Raw genomic sequence first — 21156 nt, 5'->3', positions numbered from 1 at the left:
TCCTCTAAAAGACAAACAACAATAGTGGCAAATAAATGTCAGGGAAGGGGAAACAATGAATTACTAACCTATTAATAATATTAGTATGGAATATTAAATTCTCATATTGATTCATAAGAAAGGTAGAATAGGTATTATCATTTGTTTACATTTGAAGAAATAAAAGCTCAAGAGAAGTTATATACTTTCTTGCAAATTAAAAAAAAAGATACTACCATATTCTAGAAAAGAGTTTTATAGTTTCCAAAGTGTTTTTTTACCAATCCATACAGCAATATACAGCAATCCAATCAAGCAAATATTTATTAAGCAATGACCAGGATTCATTCTAGGAGCTTGGGAAACGTGAGGGAAGAATACAGGCAGAGATCCATACCCTCGTGGAACTTACATTATAGCAGCGGAGATAGAAAATAGGTAATACATATAAATATAAATAGAAAAGTAGAATAAGAGGGTTTGGGAGTATCAGAAGAGGAGGAGCAGGCTACAATTTTAAATAAGGTGGTCGAGGTAGACCTCCTTGAATAGGTAACATCTGAGCAAAAATTTATAGGCATAAAGGAATTAGCCACGCAAAGTATCTATCTGGCAGTATAATGTTCCAGGTAGAGGAAATATCCTGTCCAAGCACCTAAAGAGAGAGCATGCCCTGTATTCTAAAGGAACAGCAAGGAGGTCTGTGTAGATGAAGTGAGGTGAGGGAGAAGAGAAGCAAGAGTTGAACTTGGAGGACAAGATGGGGATAGATCTTGTAGGGCCTTGTCAGGACTTTGGGACCTGGACAGACATGGGGGAAGGGGAGTAAAAAGAAGAGTGACATGTTCTGATTCACCTTTTACAAGGAATATACTGTCAACTCTTGAGAACTGACTAGGGGTGGGATGGGGGGATGAGTTAAACCAGGGATACAAGTACAGAAGACTAGGCAGTAATCTAGGCAAAAGATGTTGGTAGCTTAGATGATGATGGAAGTTATGCAGATGGTGGAAAGTGATATTCTGAAGGCAGAACCAACAGAATTTGCTAACAAACTGGATACTGGGTATAAGACCGAGGAGTCAAGGATGACTCCAAGGCTTTTGAACTGGGAGGCTAGAAGGATGGAGGCTCCATCAGCTGAGATGCAGAGGCTATGGAGGTGGAAGACACTTTGGAGAAAATAAAGGAGTTCAGTTTTTGACATGTCAGCCAGAGATGTCAAGTGGGCTACTACATATAAAAGTCTGAGTTCAGGACAGAGGTCTTTAAAATTTGAGAATTTTAAAGCATATAAATAGTGTTTAAAAGCATGAAATTCAAAATTCTCAAACTGAAAAAGATCTTTCATGCAAGTCACCCTCATCATTATTGAAGATAAATAAAGTCTAAAGAAATGCAGTGATATATCCAAGGTTAGACACATATAAAGCAACTCTAACAGAGCTGGTATTCTTTAGCCTTGAATTTTCTTGAGAACACTGCATTGACATCTAGCACAATAAATAAAGGATTATTCTTTGAAGGCTAAATAAAAGGGGTTCAACTTCCAGAAAAGACTCCCCAAAAACTGTGGATAAAATATGGAACCACTGTCTCTCCCTTTTCTTAAAAAGCATTATTGAAAGACATGAAATGTATAGTTTAAAGACAGCCTCTTCAATAAGTGGTGCTGGGAAACTGGATAGCTACATATAAAAGAATGAAATTAGAACACTTCCTAACACCATACACAAAAATAAACTCAAAACGGATTAAAGACCTAAATGTAAGACTAGACACTATAAAACTCTTAGAGGAAAACACAGGAAAAACACTCTTTGACATAAACCACAGCAAGACCTTTTTTGACCCACCTCCTAGAGTAATGAAAATAAAAACAAAAATAAACAAATGGAACCTAATGAAACTTGAAAGCTTTCGCACAGCAAAGGAAACCATAAACAAGACGAAAAGACAACCCTCAGAATGGAAGAAAACATTTGCAAATGAAACAACAGACAAAGGATTAATCTCCAAAATATACAAACAGCTCATGGAGCTCAATATCAAAAAAACAAACAACCCAATCAAAAAATGGGTGGAAGACCTAAATAGACATTTCACCAAAGAAGACATACAGATGGCCAAGAGGCACATGAAAAGATGTTCAACATCACGAATTATTAAAGAAATGCAAATCAAAACTACAATGAGGTATCACCTCACACCAGTTAGAATGGGTGTCATCAGAAAATCTACAAACAACAAATGCTGGAGAGGGTGTGGAGAAAAGGGACCCTCCTGCATTGTTGGTGGGAATGTAAATTGATATAGCCACTATGGAGAACACTATGGAGGTTCCTTAAAAAACTAAAAATAGAACTACCATGTAACCCAGCAATCCCACTACTAGGCATATACCCTGAGAAAACCATAATTCAAAAGGACACATGTACCCCAATGTTCACTGCAGCACTATTTACAATAGCCAGGACATGGAAACAACCTAAATGTCCAATAACAGATGAATGGATAAAGAAGATGTGGTACATACATACAATGGAATATTACTCAGCCATAAAAAGGAACGAAACTGGGTCATTTGTAGAGATGTGGATGGTCCTAGAGTCTGTCATACAGAGTGAAGTAAGCCAGAAAGAGAAAAACAAATATCGTATATTAACGCATATATGCGGAATCTAGAAAAATGGTACAGATGAACCTATTTTCAGGGCAGGAATAGAGACGAAGAGAAGGGAAATGTGGACACAACCGCGGGGAAAGGAAGGGTGGGATAAACTGGGAGATTAGGATTGACATATAAATACTACCGTGGGTAAAACAGATAGCTAGTGGGAACCTGCTATAAAGCACAGGAAGCTCAGCTCGGTGCTCTGTGACGACCTAGATGGGGTGGGGTGGGAGGGAGGGGATATATGTATACATATAGCTGATTCATTTCACTGTACAGCAGAAACTAACACAACATGGTAAAGCAATTATGCTCCAATAAAAAATTGTTTTTAATAAAATATATATATATAGTACATTGTAGGCACTCCATAAATGTTCGTCTAATAATAAATGAACAAATTTGCTGTGAAACAGTCTAAGCTTACTGTGACTATTTGCCAATCCAAATCCACTGATCAAAGTGGTTACAGTTAAATATTTTTACTTACCTGATATTTAAGCCAATGAAGTTTGTCCATGTGAAAATGTAATCTCCACCAAAGACCATTCCAATATAAGTTATTAATATATTCTAAAAAGAAAAATGGCAATATACTGTTTCATAGGTTTAACTGAACTTTTTCAGTATTCATATAAACTCATCCATACAAAGACCCAAACATATATCCTTAAAATACAAAAACAAATAAACAGAAAATAACAAAAACCTAATGACCCTAAAACGAGTGTAGTATGAGCATGAACATTAACTAATTAAAAAACAATGACATCAGTCTTTTCCCAGTCTCTCTCGGGAAGCTAAATGCTTTCACCGATACTGAAGAATACTAAAAAGATTATCAAACTTTCCCTGCCCTGTGGCACACGCTGACATTATCAATCTAGAAAGAAAAGCACTGCTATTACTAGGGGCAGAAAACACCAAGCCATGTTTAGCAATCTCAGAGACGAGTGCTTTTCTCCTCCTGTAGAGGTAGCAGTTGACTTGCCAGGGGAGAGTGAAGAAGGAAAATCTGCTTACATGCAAGCATTTTCCCCTCTTTCTTGAAAAGGAAAAAAGGGATGGTGGGGAATTTACCAACTAAAAGACTGTTTCTAGAGCAATCTTCCTTGGCACCTTAAAAAACCACAGGGGAAGTCATCTCAAAGTAACATACCTAAAATCACCTCTCCCAACTCCCTTTAACTCCCAGGTGTAAACATCTTCTGCTTATCTCACTCCCTTTTTGGCTTGTGAGATCTTAGTTCCTAGACCAGGGATAGAACCGGGCCCAGGGCAGTGAAAGCGTCTGGCTCCCTTTTAATTATCCTCAGACCATAAAGGTGAAATAAAGTTTTCCAAAGTTTCATCTCTTATTCAGTTCTTCCCTAACCTCTCTTCTTCCACATTAAGTCACTGCCTCCCTCTGTGCTATTACAACTGCCAGAAACGGTAAATGTCACAAATATTTTTAGTACCTGGGCTCTCTCTGATTAGACCTGTGAAGCAGAAAGTATAGTGCCATAGTGTTTTTAAGAAGCCAAAAACAAACTTCAAAATTATTTTTTTAATGGAGTACGCTTTGAGAGAGCATTCAAAATTATGTCAGCCTCTTCTAGGTCTAAGGATGGAGACAGAAAGTTACTTTAGAGCAGATTTTCTTATTATTTGAGAGGAAAAAAATAAAATTAAATACCATGTAACAGTAAACAAGGCTGGTAGGCAACTTGGGAAAATGTGTAACAGGACCTCTTGGAGTACAGAGATCCAGGGAAAAGAGAGATTAATTTGCATAAACTGCCCAAGGAACTTCAGAAAGGGAAAGGACTCAACCCTTGTTGCTCAAAATCAGTCAGAAGTTAGAAAAACTTTTTTTTTAAATATTTATTTATTTATTTATTTGGCTGCGCCAGGTCTTAGTTTTAGCATGTGGGATCTTTAGTTGCAGCATATGGGATCTAGTTCCCTGACCAGGGATCGAACCCGGGCCCCCTGCATCGGGAGTGCGGAGTCTTAGCCACTGGACCATCAGGGAAGCCCCAGAAGTTAGAAAAACTCCAAGTATATATTAGGGTATCCTAACCAAGGTTTTCTATCAGAAAAGACACTCATGCTCCCAAAGTAGAACTTACCAGGAAGCACAGAAGAGTCTGCGCTGGTAGCTCAAAACTAAGACTGCAATCTCAGCCTTTAGTATACCTGAGACTCAGCTGGAAACCCTGATGATTTCCATGCCCTGCTTTTGAGATTCTGATTCAATACATCTGAGGTGAGCCCAGGACTTTCCATGTTTAACTAGCTCTCCTAAGTAATTTTCCCACCACACTCAGGAGAAACAAGGAATGCTGACCCAAGGGTTTATGGGGTTAGGATCCTCAAGCACAGAAGGAAGCTTGAAGCCTGCTGGGAACAGTAACTGAGCTACAAGGGTTGTAACTGGGAGGCTAATGAAAGAAGCTCCACTGTGGCCTGAGACACTCCAAACCAGCAAGGACATCAGGGTACTCCCGTCTGTCTGAAGGTATAAGACATCCTTTAATAGCAATACCACATGGCCGTGAGAAGCAACAGCAATTCTAAACCACAGCTGACCCTTGAACAAAGCAGGGGTTAGGGGTGCAGTGGAAAATCCGACTGTAACTTATGGATGGCCCCCCTTACCTGTGATTCAGCATCTGTGGATTCAACAACCACAGATGGTGTAGTACTGTAATATTTACTACTGAAAAATATCCGAGTATTAAGTGGACCAGAGCACTTCAAACCTGCATTGTTTAAGGGTCAACTATAATCAGATAATCCATTTTTTCCCCTCCCTCTAGAGTTTGGAAGTAAAACTGCTCCCTTTGGACTAAGTTCATACAGTTCTGTGGGGAGGAGGAAATATCAAAAGAAAAGTACTGGACTTTATGTTAATGAGAGCATGACTGTATCTGTACCCCATGCTAATAATGATAAAGAACGTACACTAAGAAATTCTAAGCAAATAGGTTTAGTTATCTGCTAAATAACTTTCCCTCACCATCCTTCTTGGTTAAAAACATGGCACCAACTGTTCTGTCTCTCATGTTCCTACTGTTTTTATTCTGAAAAGGCAAGTCATCTACTTTGCTCTTGAAGCACTCACTTTACAAAAACCGAAACAGGGCTGAGAGCTAATTTGGGGGCTGAAACTGTCTCAGCCAGGCCAGGCCTTTGAATGCCTATCTCTAGCTTTCACGGAAAGTCACACAACTGACTTGCTATAGTTTAATTTAGAATTCTATTCACACCAAGCACTCCAAATCCATGATTTGAAGACACAGACCTTCTGAAGTTTTAACCCAAATCTAGTTTCTAAAATGAGGTCAGGCAGACACAACTCCATTGGGGGTGCAAAGGGAAACATAGCAGAACAGTACAAACTTTGCCTCTGAAACCCCTTCCCTCGCTATTGACAAATGGGGCACCAGAAAGTAAGTTCCAAGGGCAAGTGCACTCTTTCCTCCAAATGATCCAGGACCTACCTCTATCTTGCTTTTTTTTAGAAAGCAAGCCTACCTCACTAATTCTTTTGGAATTCAGGGATGCTGTGGCCTCTTGGATCTTAAAGCACCAGAATCACAAAGTCAGATGAAAGAGGCCTCAGGCTTCAAGTCACTAACTGCAGCTCAATATTCAAGTCAGCTTGGCTCTCCTGGCTGAAGACAAATGAGCCTCCCTCAAATAAAATGGATCAGGAGGAAATGACATCACTGGAAATGTCAGACACAGCTTTTAAAAGTGGGCCACTTAAGGTTTGGCTCACACTTAGGAAAACTCTCTTGATTAGCTTTTGGCACGCATCCTTTTCCTACAGAACAGCCAGAACTCAGCGAGGCAGAGAACAATTCTCATTGGGAGTTAAAGGGACAAACCTATCAGTACCAAGCTAGTCAGAAACAGGGCTGATTCTCCTTCCTCTGCTCTGAGATGACACATTCTCCTTTTCCCATACTCCTCAGACCTAAGTTGCCTGAAAGTAGAGATGATGCTTTCCCTGAGTTCTTAAGGATTGTTCTAGAAACCACCCCACAAGTCGTCAAACTACCAAGGCAACACATGAGGAAATAAGAATGATGGGGTTTACGGCCACAGCCAGACTTATTTTAGAGGAACACTTTTCAAATAAAGAAGGCACCCAAAAGAGAACAGTATTTTTTCAACTCACCTTAATACAGCCAACTATTGTAGTTGTAAGAGCAGAATTATACTGAGTGCAGAGTACTGTGGCATACATCAAGATAAATCTGGAAAAAAGAAGGAAAAGGTATCTTATAAGTAAGATTCAACTGCTGATTTTATAATAACCTCTAGCCAAGAGAAACAGTGTTGGCCATGCCAGTACATTCTACTAGTCACTGATTGACTGTGAGCTTTCCCTACTTCACTGCTGCTTATACTGCAGTTTCAGATTTTTTTAGATTTCATTAAAGAGAAACACATGTACATTTAACAATCAGGTGCTTTTCCCAGCTACCGCACCAAAACCTTGAAACCACCATTCACAATCATGAATACTCTTTTTAGATCATAGTCCTAATTCACCTAACCCAGATAGAAAGCTCAGGACTCACAGACCCTGGCTCAGGTGTGCACGTCACATGAGGCCAATATGATTCCAGACCAGGGTGAAGGCAAGAGAGATTCTTAAGGATGGAAGAAAAGCAAATGAGAACTACTTTAAGAGGGGATATAGTTTACTTAACAACGAAGTGGCAGCAGTCAGCAGTCCCAGATTTTACAATGAGGCTTTGAAGCCTGACTCAGTACCAAGGTATCATGTCAACTTTATTTTGAAGCATCCAATCACTATGTACCTAGCCTGTGCCAGATCCGGTCACAAATACCGAGTGAAATGACTGGTTGAGGGAAAAAAAGCATTAGGGATATTCGGAGGTGAAGAGAAGAGGCAGATACAGCACATGTGCAGATACCCTCTTGCCTTCTACAACCTGGCAGGGAGAAGTCAGCCCTAAATTCAAAGGCTGCCACTGCTACCTACTAATTCTGCAAACTTAGACAATTTACTTGAATTCTGAGCCTGCTTTCTCATAGGTAAGGGGACAACAATATCTGTCAAATGGTCAATGTAGAAATAAAATTAAATAATGCATGTTGAAATATAATGGTGCTTATCACATACTAGCTTATTGGGTAAATATTAGTTTTTTTCCTTCATCCTTCTAAGCATGACTTTGAGATCAGTTTGGTAGCCCTGAGGGCACATTCCCAAGGGTGGTGAAACCACCTGAATCTGGAGGTTTATCCTAAGCTGATACACTCAAGAGACAGAACAGGATACTAAGGAATGAGGCAAAAAGACGCTAGAACAAATCTGTCTAGGAAAACTATCTGTTAACAAGGCAGCAAGGCTTACCCCATCACACAAGAGAGGGTGAACTGCAGAAGAAAGAGGGTGTCGGCCCAGCCTTCAAAATCCATTGCCTGTAATACACAAGAAAGCCCCGGACTTTAGAGCAGGCTCTCAACATCAGCTGTTCCACTCATCAACCAAACTCCTGTGCGCTTGCTCCCGCCACACTCTGCCACATACATACATTTCCCTGCATCGCTCCAAGCGTAGAGAGTGACGTTCAAGAACGTCATATACATGGAGCTGAATCAACAAGCAGTTTTGTAAGGTTTTCTCCTTTCCAAAATATGTAAGGTGAGGGAGATTTTGTACTTCTCCCTGTTGGTACAAGGAAACTGATATTTGCTTGAAGGCACAAGCCATGTCCTACTAATCTCAGCAGTTCTCCCAGATGGCTGGTATTAAATAAAGGCTTTCTCAAACCTTAAAACGTATTTCTTCCCTGTAACGTGCGAAAGCTCAAGTACAGTCTTAGTTACACAAATTCAGCTGAGGTCTGTCCAGGAAGAATTCCTATTTTAAAACAGTTGATTTTGTAAAAGCAAGATTTCTGTTGTTCTGTTTGTTTCAAAGCCAAAAGCAAAGGAATGAATAGAAACGACAGGTGCGTTGATCATCTCATTTCTCATCCAATAGGGAGGGTTTGTCTCTCAAGTACATAATTTCTCTTGCAATATGAGTTTGTCAGGCAAATATGAGAAACGCTCCAGTTTTTCTCTCTCTGCCAACCTGTCCAGCTTCAACTCTTGCCACTTCAACATAAATCTCACAGCTCCAAGGCTCCAGCAATACCAGGCTCCTTGTGGTTTATAAAACATAACCGGCAGTTTCAAACTCACATGTCTTTGCCTGGAATACCCTTCCCCTCTACATTCATCTGACTCCTGCTCACCCATCAAACTAGAAGTCAAGCAGCTCCTTCGTGGGGCTTTCCCGGATCAAGAACTCCTTCCTTTGTGCCTCAGCAGTACTTCTCTAGTGCTCTTATCTCTCTGAACTGCAAATCTTTCTACACCACGTCTACAGACTGTGAGCTCCCTGGTGGGAGGAACCACAAAAAATTAACTGAATCACATTCCGAACACAGCATTTGACAGACAGTAGACGTTCAATCTGCTTATGGTTCTTTGTTGAGGCATAACATATAAAAAATAAAATTCACCAATTTTAAGTGTGTAATTCAATGAGTCTTGAAAAATATATAGTCATGAAACCACCATTACAGTCATGATAAAGAAATTTCAGCCTAAAACCATAAAACCTAGAAGAAAACACAGGGAAAAGCTCCTTACCACTGGTCTTGACAATAATTTTTTGGCTATGACACCAAAAGCACAAACAACAAAAGATAAAAGGGACTACATCAAACTAAAAGGCTTCTGCACAGCAAAAGAAACCATCAACAAAATGAGAAGGCAACCTACGGAATGGGAAAAAATATTTGTAAACCATATATCTGATAAGAGGTGAATAGCCAAAGTATATAAGGAACTCATATAACTCAACAGCAAAAAAAAAAAAAAAAAAACCCAAACAACCCAATTAAAAAATGGGCAAAGGAACTGAGTAGACATTTCCCCCAAAAGGAGGCACAAATGGACAACAGGTACATGAAAAGGTGCTCAACATCACTAATCAACAGAAAGACGCAAATCAAAACCACAGTGAGATAGCACCCCACACCTGTTACAATAGCTGTCATCAAAAAGACAAGAGATAACAAGTGCTGGAGAGGGTGTGGAGGAAAGCGAACACTTGTGCACTGCGAGTGGGAATGTAAATTTGTACAGCCAAGATGGAAAACACACAGACACACACACAATGGAGCATTATTTAGCCATGAGAAAGGAAATCCTGCTTTTTGCAACAACATAAATGGACCTTGAGGGCATTATGCAAAGTGAGATAAATCAGACAGAGAAAGACAGACACGGTCTGATCTCACTTACACGTAAAATCTAAAAAAGCCAAATTCACAGAAACAGAGGGTGAATGGTGGTTGCCAGGGGCTGGGGCGTGGGGGAAATGGTGAGAGGTTGGTTTTACAACTTGTAAGATGCATAAGTTCTAGGGATCTAACGTATAAGCATGGTATTATAGTTAACAACACTATATTATATACTTGAAAATTACTAAGAGAGTAGATCTTAAGTGTTCTCACCACACACAAAAAAAGGCAGTTATGTGAGGTGATGGCAGGGTTAACTAATGCTACTGTGGTAATCATTTCCTAATACATAACTGTATCAAATCAACCACTGTACAACTTAAACTTACACAATATTAAATGTCCATTGTATCTCAGTAAAGCTGGAAAGAAATATTTACCACCCTAGAAAGTTCCCTCCTGCCCCTTTACAGTCAGTCAATCCCCTCTCCCATTTACAGCCCCTGGGAACCTCTGATCTACTTTCTTACTAGAGTTTTACCATTCAGTAATTTCATATAAATGAGATTGTACAGTATGTACTCTTTTATGTCTGGCTTCTTTCACTTGACATAATGCGGATGGCTTGGTTCTTTCAGTAAATGCATCTTTAATTTTATAATGAACTGTCCAACTGTTTTCCAAAGTAGCTATAACGTTTTGTATTCCCACCAGCACTGTTATGAGAGTTCCCGCTGCTCTATATTCATATATACACTTGGAACTGTTTGAGACCATCCAAGTGATTAAATAAATGGTAGCTCATTATAATTTTAATTTTTTTTAGGTCATGAATCAATTTATTGATCACAAATAGCATTGAAAAGTAAAATAGAACAAAATAGAAAACAGGGTGTATTCGTGTAACAAGAAATATTTTTTCATGAAATTTTGCCTCATTTATGTGTGCATGGGAGTGTATACTGAATCACAATATAATTATTATTTCTAACTGTATGTAGAGGTCAAATATTTTGAGAAATATTGGTCTAGGGGATCAAACGTTATTTTTAGGGTTAAATGTTTAAAATATTTATACACTGACATGAAAACTGTAGTTTATACCTGGCCGAAGCATGACAAGACTCACACAGATAAACCGGAGTAAAAAGTATTACAGACCTAATACTTTTTTTTTTTTTTTTTTTTTGGCTGCATCAGGTCTTAGTTGCGGCACATGGGATCTTCGTTGAGGCATGTGGGCTTCTCTCTAGTTGCGGCGTGCAGGTTTTTCTCTCTCTAGTTGTGGTGCGTGGGCTCCAGGGCAAGTGGGCTCTGAAGTTGTGGCGCTCGGGCTCCAGAGCGCGTGGGCTCTGTAGTTTGCGGTGCGCACAGGCTTAGTTGCCCTGCGGCATGTGGGATCTTAGTTCCCCGACCAGCGATGGAACCCAAGTCCCCTGCGTTGGAAGGCAGATTCTTTACCACGGGACCACCAGGGAAGTCCCCAGACCTAATACTCTTGAAGAAACAGAATACATTCTATTTCACACACAGACACCAACATCTTTTGTCTTGAAACTTGTAGCACTTTCCTCTCTTATAAGTTCCGTTTCTTCTTCTTTTTTAAAACCTTCACAAACTGATTACTGGCTTTGAAGTCAGACCTGACCTGCATCCAGATCCCAAATCCACCATTCCCTATGTGTATCATTGTAATTTTAATTTGCATTTCCCTAATCACTAATGAGGTTAAGCATCTTTTAATGTGCTATTTTGCCATCAGTACTGTTTCTTTAGTGAAGTGTCTGTGCAAATCTTTTCCAAATTTTATTCAAGTTATTTGTCTTCTTACTACTGAGTTTTAAATTAACAGTTTTAAAAAATATATTCTAGATACAAGTCCTTAATCATATATATTGGGTTGGCCAAAAAGTTCCTTCGGTTCTTAAGTAAAAATAAAAGACACATTTTTCATTTTCACCGAGAACTTTACTGAACAACGTATTCACCCTTTTGTTCCATTACCTTCTGCCATTTTTCAGGCAACTTCATAATTCCATCTTCCCAAACATTTCATCTTTTTGAGCAAAGAACTGTTCCAGGTGCCTTTTACAGTTTTCCAGGGAATTGAAATTTTTTCCATTGAGAGAATTTTCTAAAGACTGAAATAAATGGAAATCTGAAGGTGCAATGTCTGGTGACTACGGCGGATGAACCAGAACTTCCCAACCAAGCCTTAACAGTTTTTGCCTGGTCATCAAAGAAACATGCGGCCTTGCGTGATCCTGATGGAAGATTATGCGTTTTCTGTTGACTAATTCCGGACACTTTCGTCGAGTGCTGCTTTCAGTTGGTCTAATTGAGAGCAGTACTTGTTGGAATTAACTGACTGGTTTTCTGGAAGGAGCTCATAATAGAGGACTCCCTTCCAATCCCACCATATACACATCACCACCTTCTTTGGATGAAGACTGGCCTTTGGTGTGGTTGGTGGTGATTCATTTCGCTTGCCCCACGATCCCTTCCGTTCCACATTATTGTACAGTATCCACTTTTCATCGCCCGTCACAATTTGTTTTAAAAACGGAACGTTTTTGTTACGTTTAAGTAGAGAATCGCATGTGGAAATACGGTCCAGAAGGTTTTTTTCCACTTTAACTTATGTGGAACCCAAACATTAAAGTGATTAACATAACCAAGCTGATGCAAATGATTTTCAACGCTTGATTTGGGTATTTCGAGTATGTTGGCTATCTCCCGCGTGGTATAACGTTGACTGTTCTCAATTAATGCCTCGATTGATCACTATCAACTTCAACTGGTCAACCTGATCGTGGAGCATCTTCCAGCAAGAAATCTCCAGCACGAAACTTCGCAAACCACGTTTGACACATTCGATCAGTCACAGCACCTTCTCCAAACACTGTACAAATCTTTTTGTGCGTTGCAGGTGCGTTTTTACCATTCTTGAAATAATAAAGCATAATGTGCCAAAAATGTTGCTTCTTTCCTATCTTCAATATTAAAATGACTAGACAAAAATTCACCAATTTTGATAAGTTTTTTTTTTAATGCACGCTGATATGACAGCTGTCATACAATCTAACAAAACAATCTAACAAAATTGTTTTGAATGAAGTTAAAGACAACTAAGCACTACTAGAGCCATCTTACGGAAAAAACCAAATGAACTTTTCGGCCAACCCAATATATATGAATGCAATATATGCAATATATGATTATACAAGTATTTTCAGTCTGTGGCTTGCATTTTCTTAACGGTGTCTTTTGAAAAACAACTTTAATTTTGATGGAGTCTAAGATCAACTTTGTGTTTTACAATTCTTGCTTTTTATGACTTTTCTATGAAACCCAGTCTAACCCCAAATCACAAAGATATTTCTCTGTGTTTTCTTCTAGTTTTATAGTTTTAGCTCTACTTTTAGGTCTATGATCCTTTTTGTATTAGTTTGCTAGGGCTGCTGTAACAAAGTACCACAAACTGAGTGACTTAAAAAACAGAAATGCATTGTCTTACAGTTCTAAATGCTAGAAGTCCAAGATCAAGGTGTCAGCAGGGTTGGTTCCTTCTGAGGGCTGTGAGAGAAAATCTGTTCCACGCCTCTACCCTAGCTTCTGGTGATATGCTGGCAATCTTTGGTGTTCCTTAGCTTGCTGAGGCATCATTCTGGTGTCTGCCTTCATGTTCTCATGGCATTCTCTCTATGTTACTGTCTGTGTCCAAATTTACCCTTTTTATAACTGCACCATTGATACTGGATTTAGGGTCCATCCTACTCCATTATGATTTCATCTTAATGAATTACATCTGCAATGACCCTGTTTCAAAATAAGGTCACATCCTGATACTGGGGGTAGGACTTCAACATGACTTTGAGGGGAGGAACAACACAATGCAATTCAAAATACTTTTCAAATTAATTTTTGTGTATTTCCTGAGGTAAAGGTCAAGGTTCATTTTTCTGCATATAGATGTCAAATTGTTCCAGCACCATTTGTTGAAGAGACTATCCTTTCCTCATTGATTTACTTAGTTACCTTCAACAAAAACAATTGACCAAATGGTCTGTCTTTACTTCTTGATTCTCTGCTCTGTTCCATTGGTCTATGTCTACTTTTAATCCAATACCACACTGTCTTGATTACAGTAGTTTTATAAAAGTCTTGAAATCAAGTAGATAAATCCTCCAACATTTTTCTTTTCTTTTTTAAAAATTTTTGTTTTTTTTTAATTGAAGTATAGTTGACTTACAATATTGTGTTAATTTCAGGTTACAGCAAAGTGATTCAGTTATATATATATATTTTTTCAGATTATTTTCCATTATAGGCTATTACAAGATACTGCAAGAGTTCCCTGTACTATACAGTAAATCCTTGTTGCTTCTTTATGTTAATAGTAATTTGTATCTGTTAATCCCATACCCCTAATTTATCTCTCCCCCCGACTCCCTTTCCCCTTTGGTAACCATACGTTTGTTTTCTGTACCTGTTGAGTCTGTTTTGTATATAGATTCATTTGCATTATTTTTTAGATTCCACATATAAGTGATATCATATAATATTTGTCTTTCTCTGTCTGACTTACTTCAGTTAGTATGATATTTGCTAGGTCCTCCAACATTGTTCTTTTTCAAATTTGACTATGATAAGTCCTTTGCAATTCTATATAAATTTCAAAATCAGCTTAGCAATTCTACAAAAAATCCTGCTACGGGATTGGAACGGTGTTGAATCTACAGATCAATTAGAAGAGAATTGACAGATTAATAATATCAAGTTTTCCAATTCATAAACATTCATAAATATAAAAATCATTTATTTCAGTCTTTTAAAATTTCTCTTAGTACTGTTTTATAAAGTTTTCAGTGTACAGACATTGACATATTTTGTTAAATTTTTCCGAGTATTTCATACTTTTGAAGCTTTTATAAATGGTATTATTTACTTAGTTGCCAAGTGTTCATTGCTGATATATGGCAGTACAGTCGATTTTTATATGCTGACCTTGTATCTTACAACTTTGCTAAACTAATTAGTTCTAATCACTCTTTTCTAGATTCTTTAGGATTTTCTGCATATATGATCATGGTTTTTATAGAGATAGTGTTAATTCTTCCTTTCTAATCTCTTATTCTTACCTTCCTGCACTGATGGGGTCCTCGAGTATAATGTTGAATAGAATATTATATGAGAGCAGACATGCCTGCCTTGTTCTCAATCTTAGTGAAAAGGTATTCAGTCATTCACCATTAAGTAAAATAGCAGTATATTATTTTGGTAGATGTCCTTTATTAGGTTGAGAAAGTTCCCTTCTATTCCTACTTTGCTGAGAATTTTAAACTCATAAATGAGTGTCAACTTTTGTCAAATACATTTACTCAAACTATCGACATGTTCTTCTACTTTACTCTTGCCAATATGATGAACTGCACTGATTAACTGATTTTCCAATTTTAAACTAACCTTAATTCCTAAGATAAACACAACTTGGTCATGATTTAGTGTCCTTTTTATATACTGCTGTATTTTTGGACTATAGTTTTCTTCTCTCCTTGTAATTTTTGTCAGCTAGTGGTAGAGGGTATACTGGCCTCATAAATCAATTGGGAAGTGTTCTTTTCTATACTCTGGAAAATTTTATGTAGAATTAGCATTGTTTCTTCCTTAAACATCTGGTAAAATTCTCCAGTGAAGTGATCAGGGCCTGGAGTTTCCTTTCTCAGAAGGTTTTAAACTACAAATTCAATTTCTTTAATAAAGATAGGGCTAAAAACTAGGGCTTTTACTTATTTTAATTAAATAGAGCAATTTATTTAATAGAATAAGGCTATTCATGTTATCTATTTCTTCTTGAGTGAGCTTTGGCAGTTCTGTCTTTTTCAAGAATTTGTCCACTTAGATAGCCTCAACCACCAGAGGGCAGACAGCAGAAGCAAGAAAAACTACAGTCCTGCAGCCTGTGGAACAAAAACCACATTCACAGAAAGATAGACAAGATGAAAAGGCAGAGGGCTATATACCAGATGAAGGAACAAGAAAAAACCCCAGAAAAACAACTAAATGAAGTGGAGATAGGCAACCTTCCAGAAAAAGAATTCAGAATAATGATAGTGAACATGATCCAGGACCTCGGAATAAGAATGGAGGCAAAGATCAAGAAGATGCAAGAAATGTTTAACAAAGACCTAGAAGAATTAAAGAACAAACAAACAGAGATGAACAATACAGTAACTGAAATGAAAACTACACTAGAAGGAATCAATAGCAGAATAACTGAGGCAGAAGAATGGGTAAGTGACCTGGAAGACAGAATGGTGGAATTCACTGCTGCGGAACAGAATAAAGAAAAAAGAATGAAAAGAAATGAAGACAGACTAAGAGACCTCTGGGACAACATTAAACGCAACAACATTCGCATTATAGGGGTCCCAGAAGGAGAAGAGAGAGAGAAAGGACCAGAGAAAATATTTGAAGAGATCATAGTCGAAAACTTCCCTAACATGGGAAAGGAAATAGCCACCCAAGTCCAGGAAGCGCAGAGAGTCCCATACAGGATAAACCCAAGGAGAAACACACCGAGACACACAGTAATCAAACTGGCAAAAATTAAAGAAGAAGAAAAATTATTGAAAGCAGCAAGGGAAAAACGGCAAATAACATACAAGGGAACTCCCATAAGGTTAACAGCTGATTTCTCAGCAGAAACTCTACAAGCCAGAAGGGAGTGGCATGATATACTTAAAGTGATGAAAGGGAAGAACCTACAACCAAGATTACTCTACCCGGCAAGGATCTCATTTAGATTTGATGGAGAAATCAAAAGCTTTACAGACAAGCAACAGCTAAGAGAATTCAGCACCACCAAACCAGCTCTACAACAAATTCTAAAGGAACTTCTCTAAGTGGGAAACACAAGAGAAGAAAAGGACCTACAGAAACAAACCCAAAACAATTAAGAAAATGGTCATAGGAACATACATATCGATAATTACCTTAAACGTAAATGGATTAAATGTTCCAACCAAAAGACACAGGCTTGCTGAATGGATACAAAAACAAGACCCATATACATGCTGTCTGCAAGAGACCCACTTCAGACCTAGGGACACATACAGACTGAAAGTGAGGGGATGGAAAAAGATATTCCATGCAAATGGAAATCAAAAGAAAGCTGGAGTAGCTATACTCATATCAGATAAAATAGACTTTAAAATAAAGAATGTTACAAGAGACAAGGAAGGACACTACGTAATGATCAAGGGATCAATCCAAGAAGAAGATATAACAATTATAAATATATATGCACCAAACACAGGAGCACCTCAATACATAAGGCAACTGCTAACAGCTCTAAAAGAGGAAGTCGACAGTAACACAATAATAGTGGGGGACTTTAACACCTCACTTACACCAATGGACAGATCATCCAAAATGAAAATAAATAAGGAAACAGAAGCTTTAAATGACACAATAGACCAGATAGATTTAATTGATATTTATAGGACATTCCATCCAAAAACAGCAGATTACACTTTCTTCTCAAGTGCACACGGAACATTCTCCAGGATAGATCACATCTTGGGTCACAAATCAAGCCTCAGTAAATTTAAGAAAATTGAAACCATAAGAAGCATCTTTTCCGACCACAACGCTATGAGATTAGAAATGAATTACAAGGAAAAAAACGTGAAAAGCACAAACACATGGAGGCTAAACAATACGTTACTAAATAACCAAGAGATCACTGAAGAAATCAAAGAGGAAATCAAAAAATACCTAGAGACAAATGACAATGAAAACACAATGATCCAAAACCTATGAGATGCAGCAAAAGCAGTTCTAAGAGGGAAGTTTATAGCTATAGAAGCCTACCTCAAGAAACAAGAAAAATGTCAAGTAAACAATCTAACCTTACACCTAAAGGAACTAGAGAAAGAAGAACAAACAAAACCCAAAGTTAGCAGAAGGAAAGAAGTCATAAAGATCAGAGCAGAAATAAATGAAATAGAAACAAAGAAAACAATAGCAAAGATCAATAAAACTAAAAGCTGGTTCTTTGAGAAGATAAACAAAATTGATAAGCCATTAGCCAGACTCATCAAGAAAAAGAGGGAGAGGACTCAAATCAATAAAATTAGAAATGAAAAAGGAGAAGTTACAACAGACACCGCAGAAATACAAACCATCCTAAGAGACTACTACCAGCAACTCTATGCCAATAAAATGGACAACCTGGAAGAAATGGACAAATTCTTAGAAAGTATAACCTTCCAAGACTGAACCAGGAAGAAACAGAAAATATGAACAGACCAATCACAAGTAATGAAATTGAAACTGTGATTAAAAGTCTTGCAACAGGGCTTCCTTGGTGGCGCAGTGGTTGAGAGTCTGCCTGCCAATGCAGGGGACACGGGTTCACGCCCTGGTCTGGGAAGATCCCACATGCCGCGGAGCAACTAGGCCCGTGAGCCACAATTACTGAGCCTGTGCGTCTGGAGCCTGTGCTCCGCAACAGGAGAGGCCACGATAGTGAGAGGCCCGCACACCGCGATGAAGAGTGGCCCCCGCTTGCCACAGCTAGAGGAAGCCCTCGCACAGAAACGAAGACCCAACACAGCCAAAAATAAATAAAAAAAAAAAAAAAAAAAGAACTAAAAATTTATATTAAAAAAAAAAAAAAAAAAGTCTTGCAACAAACAAAAGTCCAGGACCAGATGGCTTCACAGCTGAATTCTATCAAACATTTAGAGAAGAGCTAACACCCATCCTTCTCAAACTCTTCCAAAAAATTGCAGAGGAAGGAACACTCCCAAACTCATTCTATGAGACCACCATCACCCTGATATCAAAACCAGACAAAGATATAAAAAAAAAAGAAAATTACAGACCAATATCACTGATGAATATAGATGCAAAAATTCTCAACAAAATACTAGCAAACAGAATCCAACAACACATTAAAAGGATCATACACCACGATCAAGTGGGATTTATCCCAGGGATGCAAGGATTCTTCAATATACGCAAATCAATCAATGTGATACACCATATTAACAAATGGAAGAATAAAAACCACATGATCATCTCAATAGATGTAGAAAAAGCTTTTGACAAAATTCAACACCCATTTATGATAAAAACTCTCCAGAAAGTGGGCATAGAGGGAACCTACCTCAACATAATAAAGGCCATCTACGACAAACCCACAGCAAACATCATTCTCAACGGTGAAAAACTGAAAGCATTTCCTCTAAGATCAGGAACGAGACAAGGATGTCCACTCTCACCACTATTATTCAACATAGTTTTGGAAGTCCTAGCCACGGCAATCAGAGAAGAAAAAGAAATAAAAGGAATACAAATTGGAAAAGAAGTAAAACTGTCACTGTTTGCAGATGACATGATAATATACATAGAGAATCCTAAAAATGCCACCAGAAAACTACTAGAGCTAATCAATGAATTTGGTAAAGTTGCAGGATACAAAATTAATTTACAGAAATCTCTTGCATTCCTATACACTAATGATGAAAAATCTGAAAGAGAAATCAAGGAAGCACTCCCATTTACCATTGCAACAAAAAGAATAAAATACCTAGGAATAAACCTACCTAGGGAGACAAAAGACCTGTATGCAGAAAACTATAAGACACTGATGAAAGAAATTAAAGATGATACCAATAGATGGAGAGATATACCATGTTCTTGGATTGGAAGAATCAATATTGTGAAAATGACTATACTACCCAAAGCAATCTACAGATTCAATGCAATCCCTATCAAATTACCAATGGCATTTTTTACGGAACTAGAACAAATCATCTTAAAATTTGTATGGAGACACAAAAGACCCTGAATAGCCACTGCAGTCTTGAGGGAAAAAAACGGAGCTGGAGGAATCGGACTCCCTGACTTCAGACTATATTACAAAGCTACAGTAATCAAGACAATATGGTACTGGCACAAGAACAGAAACATAGATCAATGGAACAAGATAGAAAGCCCAGAGATAAACCCACGCACCTATGGTCAACTAATCTATGACAAAGGAGGCAAAGATATACAATGGAGAAAAGACAGTCTCTTCAATAAGTGGTGCTGGGAAAACTGGACAGCTACATGTAAAAGAATGAAATTAGCATACTCCCTAACACCATACACAAAAATAAACTCAAAATGGATTCGAGACCTAAATGTAAGACCAGACACTATAAAACTCTTAGAGGAAAACATAGGAAGAACACTCTTTGACATAAATCACAGCAAGATCTTTTTTGATCCACCTCCTAGAGTAATGGAAATAAAAACAAAAATAAACAAATGGGACCTAATGAAACTTAAAAGCTTTTGCAAAGCAAAGGAAACCATAAACAAGATGAAAAGACAACCCTCAGAATGGGAGAAAATATTTGCAAACGAATCAACGGACAAAGGATTAATCTCCAAAATATATAAACAGCTCATTCAGCTCAATATTAAAGAAACAAACAACCCAATCCAAAAATGGGCAGAAGACCTAAATAGACATTTCTCCGAAGAAGACATACAGATGGCCAAGAAGCACATGAAAAGATGCTCAACATCACTAATTATTAGAGAAATGCAAATCAAAACTACAATGAGCTATCACCTCACACCAGTTAGAATGGGCATCATCAGAAAATCTACAAACAACAAATGCTGGAGAGAGGGTGGAGAAAAGGGAACCCTCTTGCACTGTTGGTGGGAATGTAAATTGATACAGCCACTATGGAGAACAATATGGGGGTTTCTTAAAAAACTAAAAATAGAATTACCATATGATCCAGCAATCCCACTACTGGGCATATACCCAGAGAAAACCGTAATTCAAAAAGACACATGCACCCCAATGTTCATTGCAGCACTATTTACCATAGCCAGGTCATGGAAGCAACCTAAATGCCCATCAACAGACGAATGGATAAAGAAGTTGTTGTACATATATACAATGGAATATTACTCGGCCATAAAAAGGAACGAAATTGAGTCATTTGTTGAGACGTGGATGGATCTAGAGACTGTCATACAGAGTGAAGTAAGTCAGAAAGAGAAAAACAAATATCGTATATTAATGCATGTATGTGGAACCTAGAAAAATGGTACAGATGAACCGGTTTGCAGGGCAGAAGTTGAGACACAGATGTAGAGAACCAACGTATGGACACCAAGGGGGGAAAACCGCGGTGGGATGGGGATGGTGGTGTGCTGAATTGG

At 38.1% G+C, this 21156-nt stretch overlaps 1 protein-coding gene across 1 annotated transcript in view; it reads right to left on the bottom strand.

Moving 5' to 3' along the window:
* Window positions 1-21156, bottom strand: part of SLC35D1 (solute carrier family 35 member D1) — a 59135-nt gene that overhangs the window by 15210 nt on the left and 22769 nt on the right. Inside the window, exons 9-11 of the mRNA XM_061186468.1 lie at window positions 8034-8101; window positions 6825-6903; window positions 3144-3226 (exon numbers count right to left, since the gene is read on the bottom strand). Coding sequence (XP_061042451.1) covers window positions 3144-3226; window positions 6825-6903; window positions 8034-8101 — 230 coding nt within the window. The remainder of the gene's footprint in view (window positions 1-3143; window positions 3227-6824; window positions 6904-8033; window positions 8102-21156) is intronic.

This window comes from Eubalaena glacialis, chromosome 3, assembly GCF_028564815.1.
Source record: "Eubalaena glacialis isolate mEubGla1 chromosome 3, mEubGla1.1.hap2.+ XY, whole genome shotgun sequence".
Classification (NCBI taxonomy): domain Eukaryota; kingdom Metazoa; phylum Chordata; class Mammalia; order Artiodactyla; family Balaenidae; genus Eubalaena; species Eubalaena glacialis.
The sequence above is the reverse complement of the archived record's forward strand: the minus strand, read 5'-3'. Positions and strand labels throughout refer to the sequence as shown.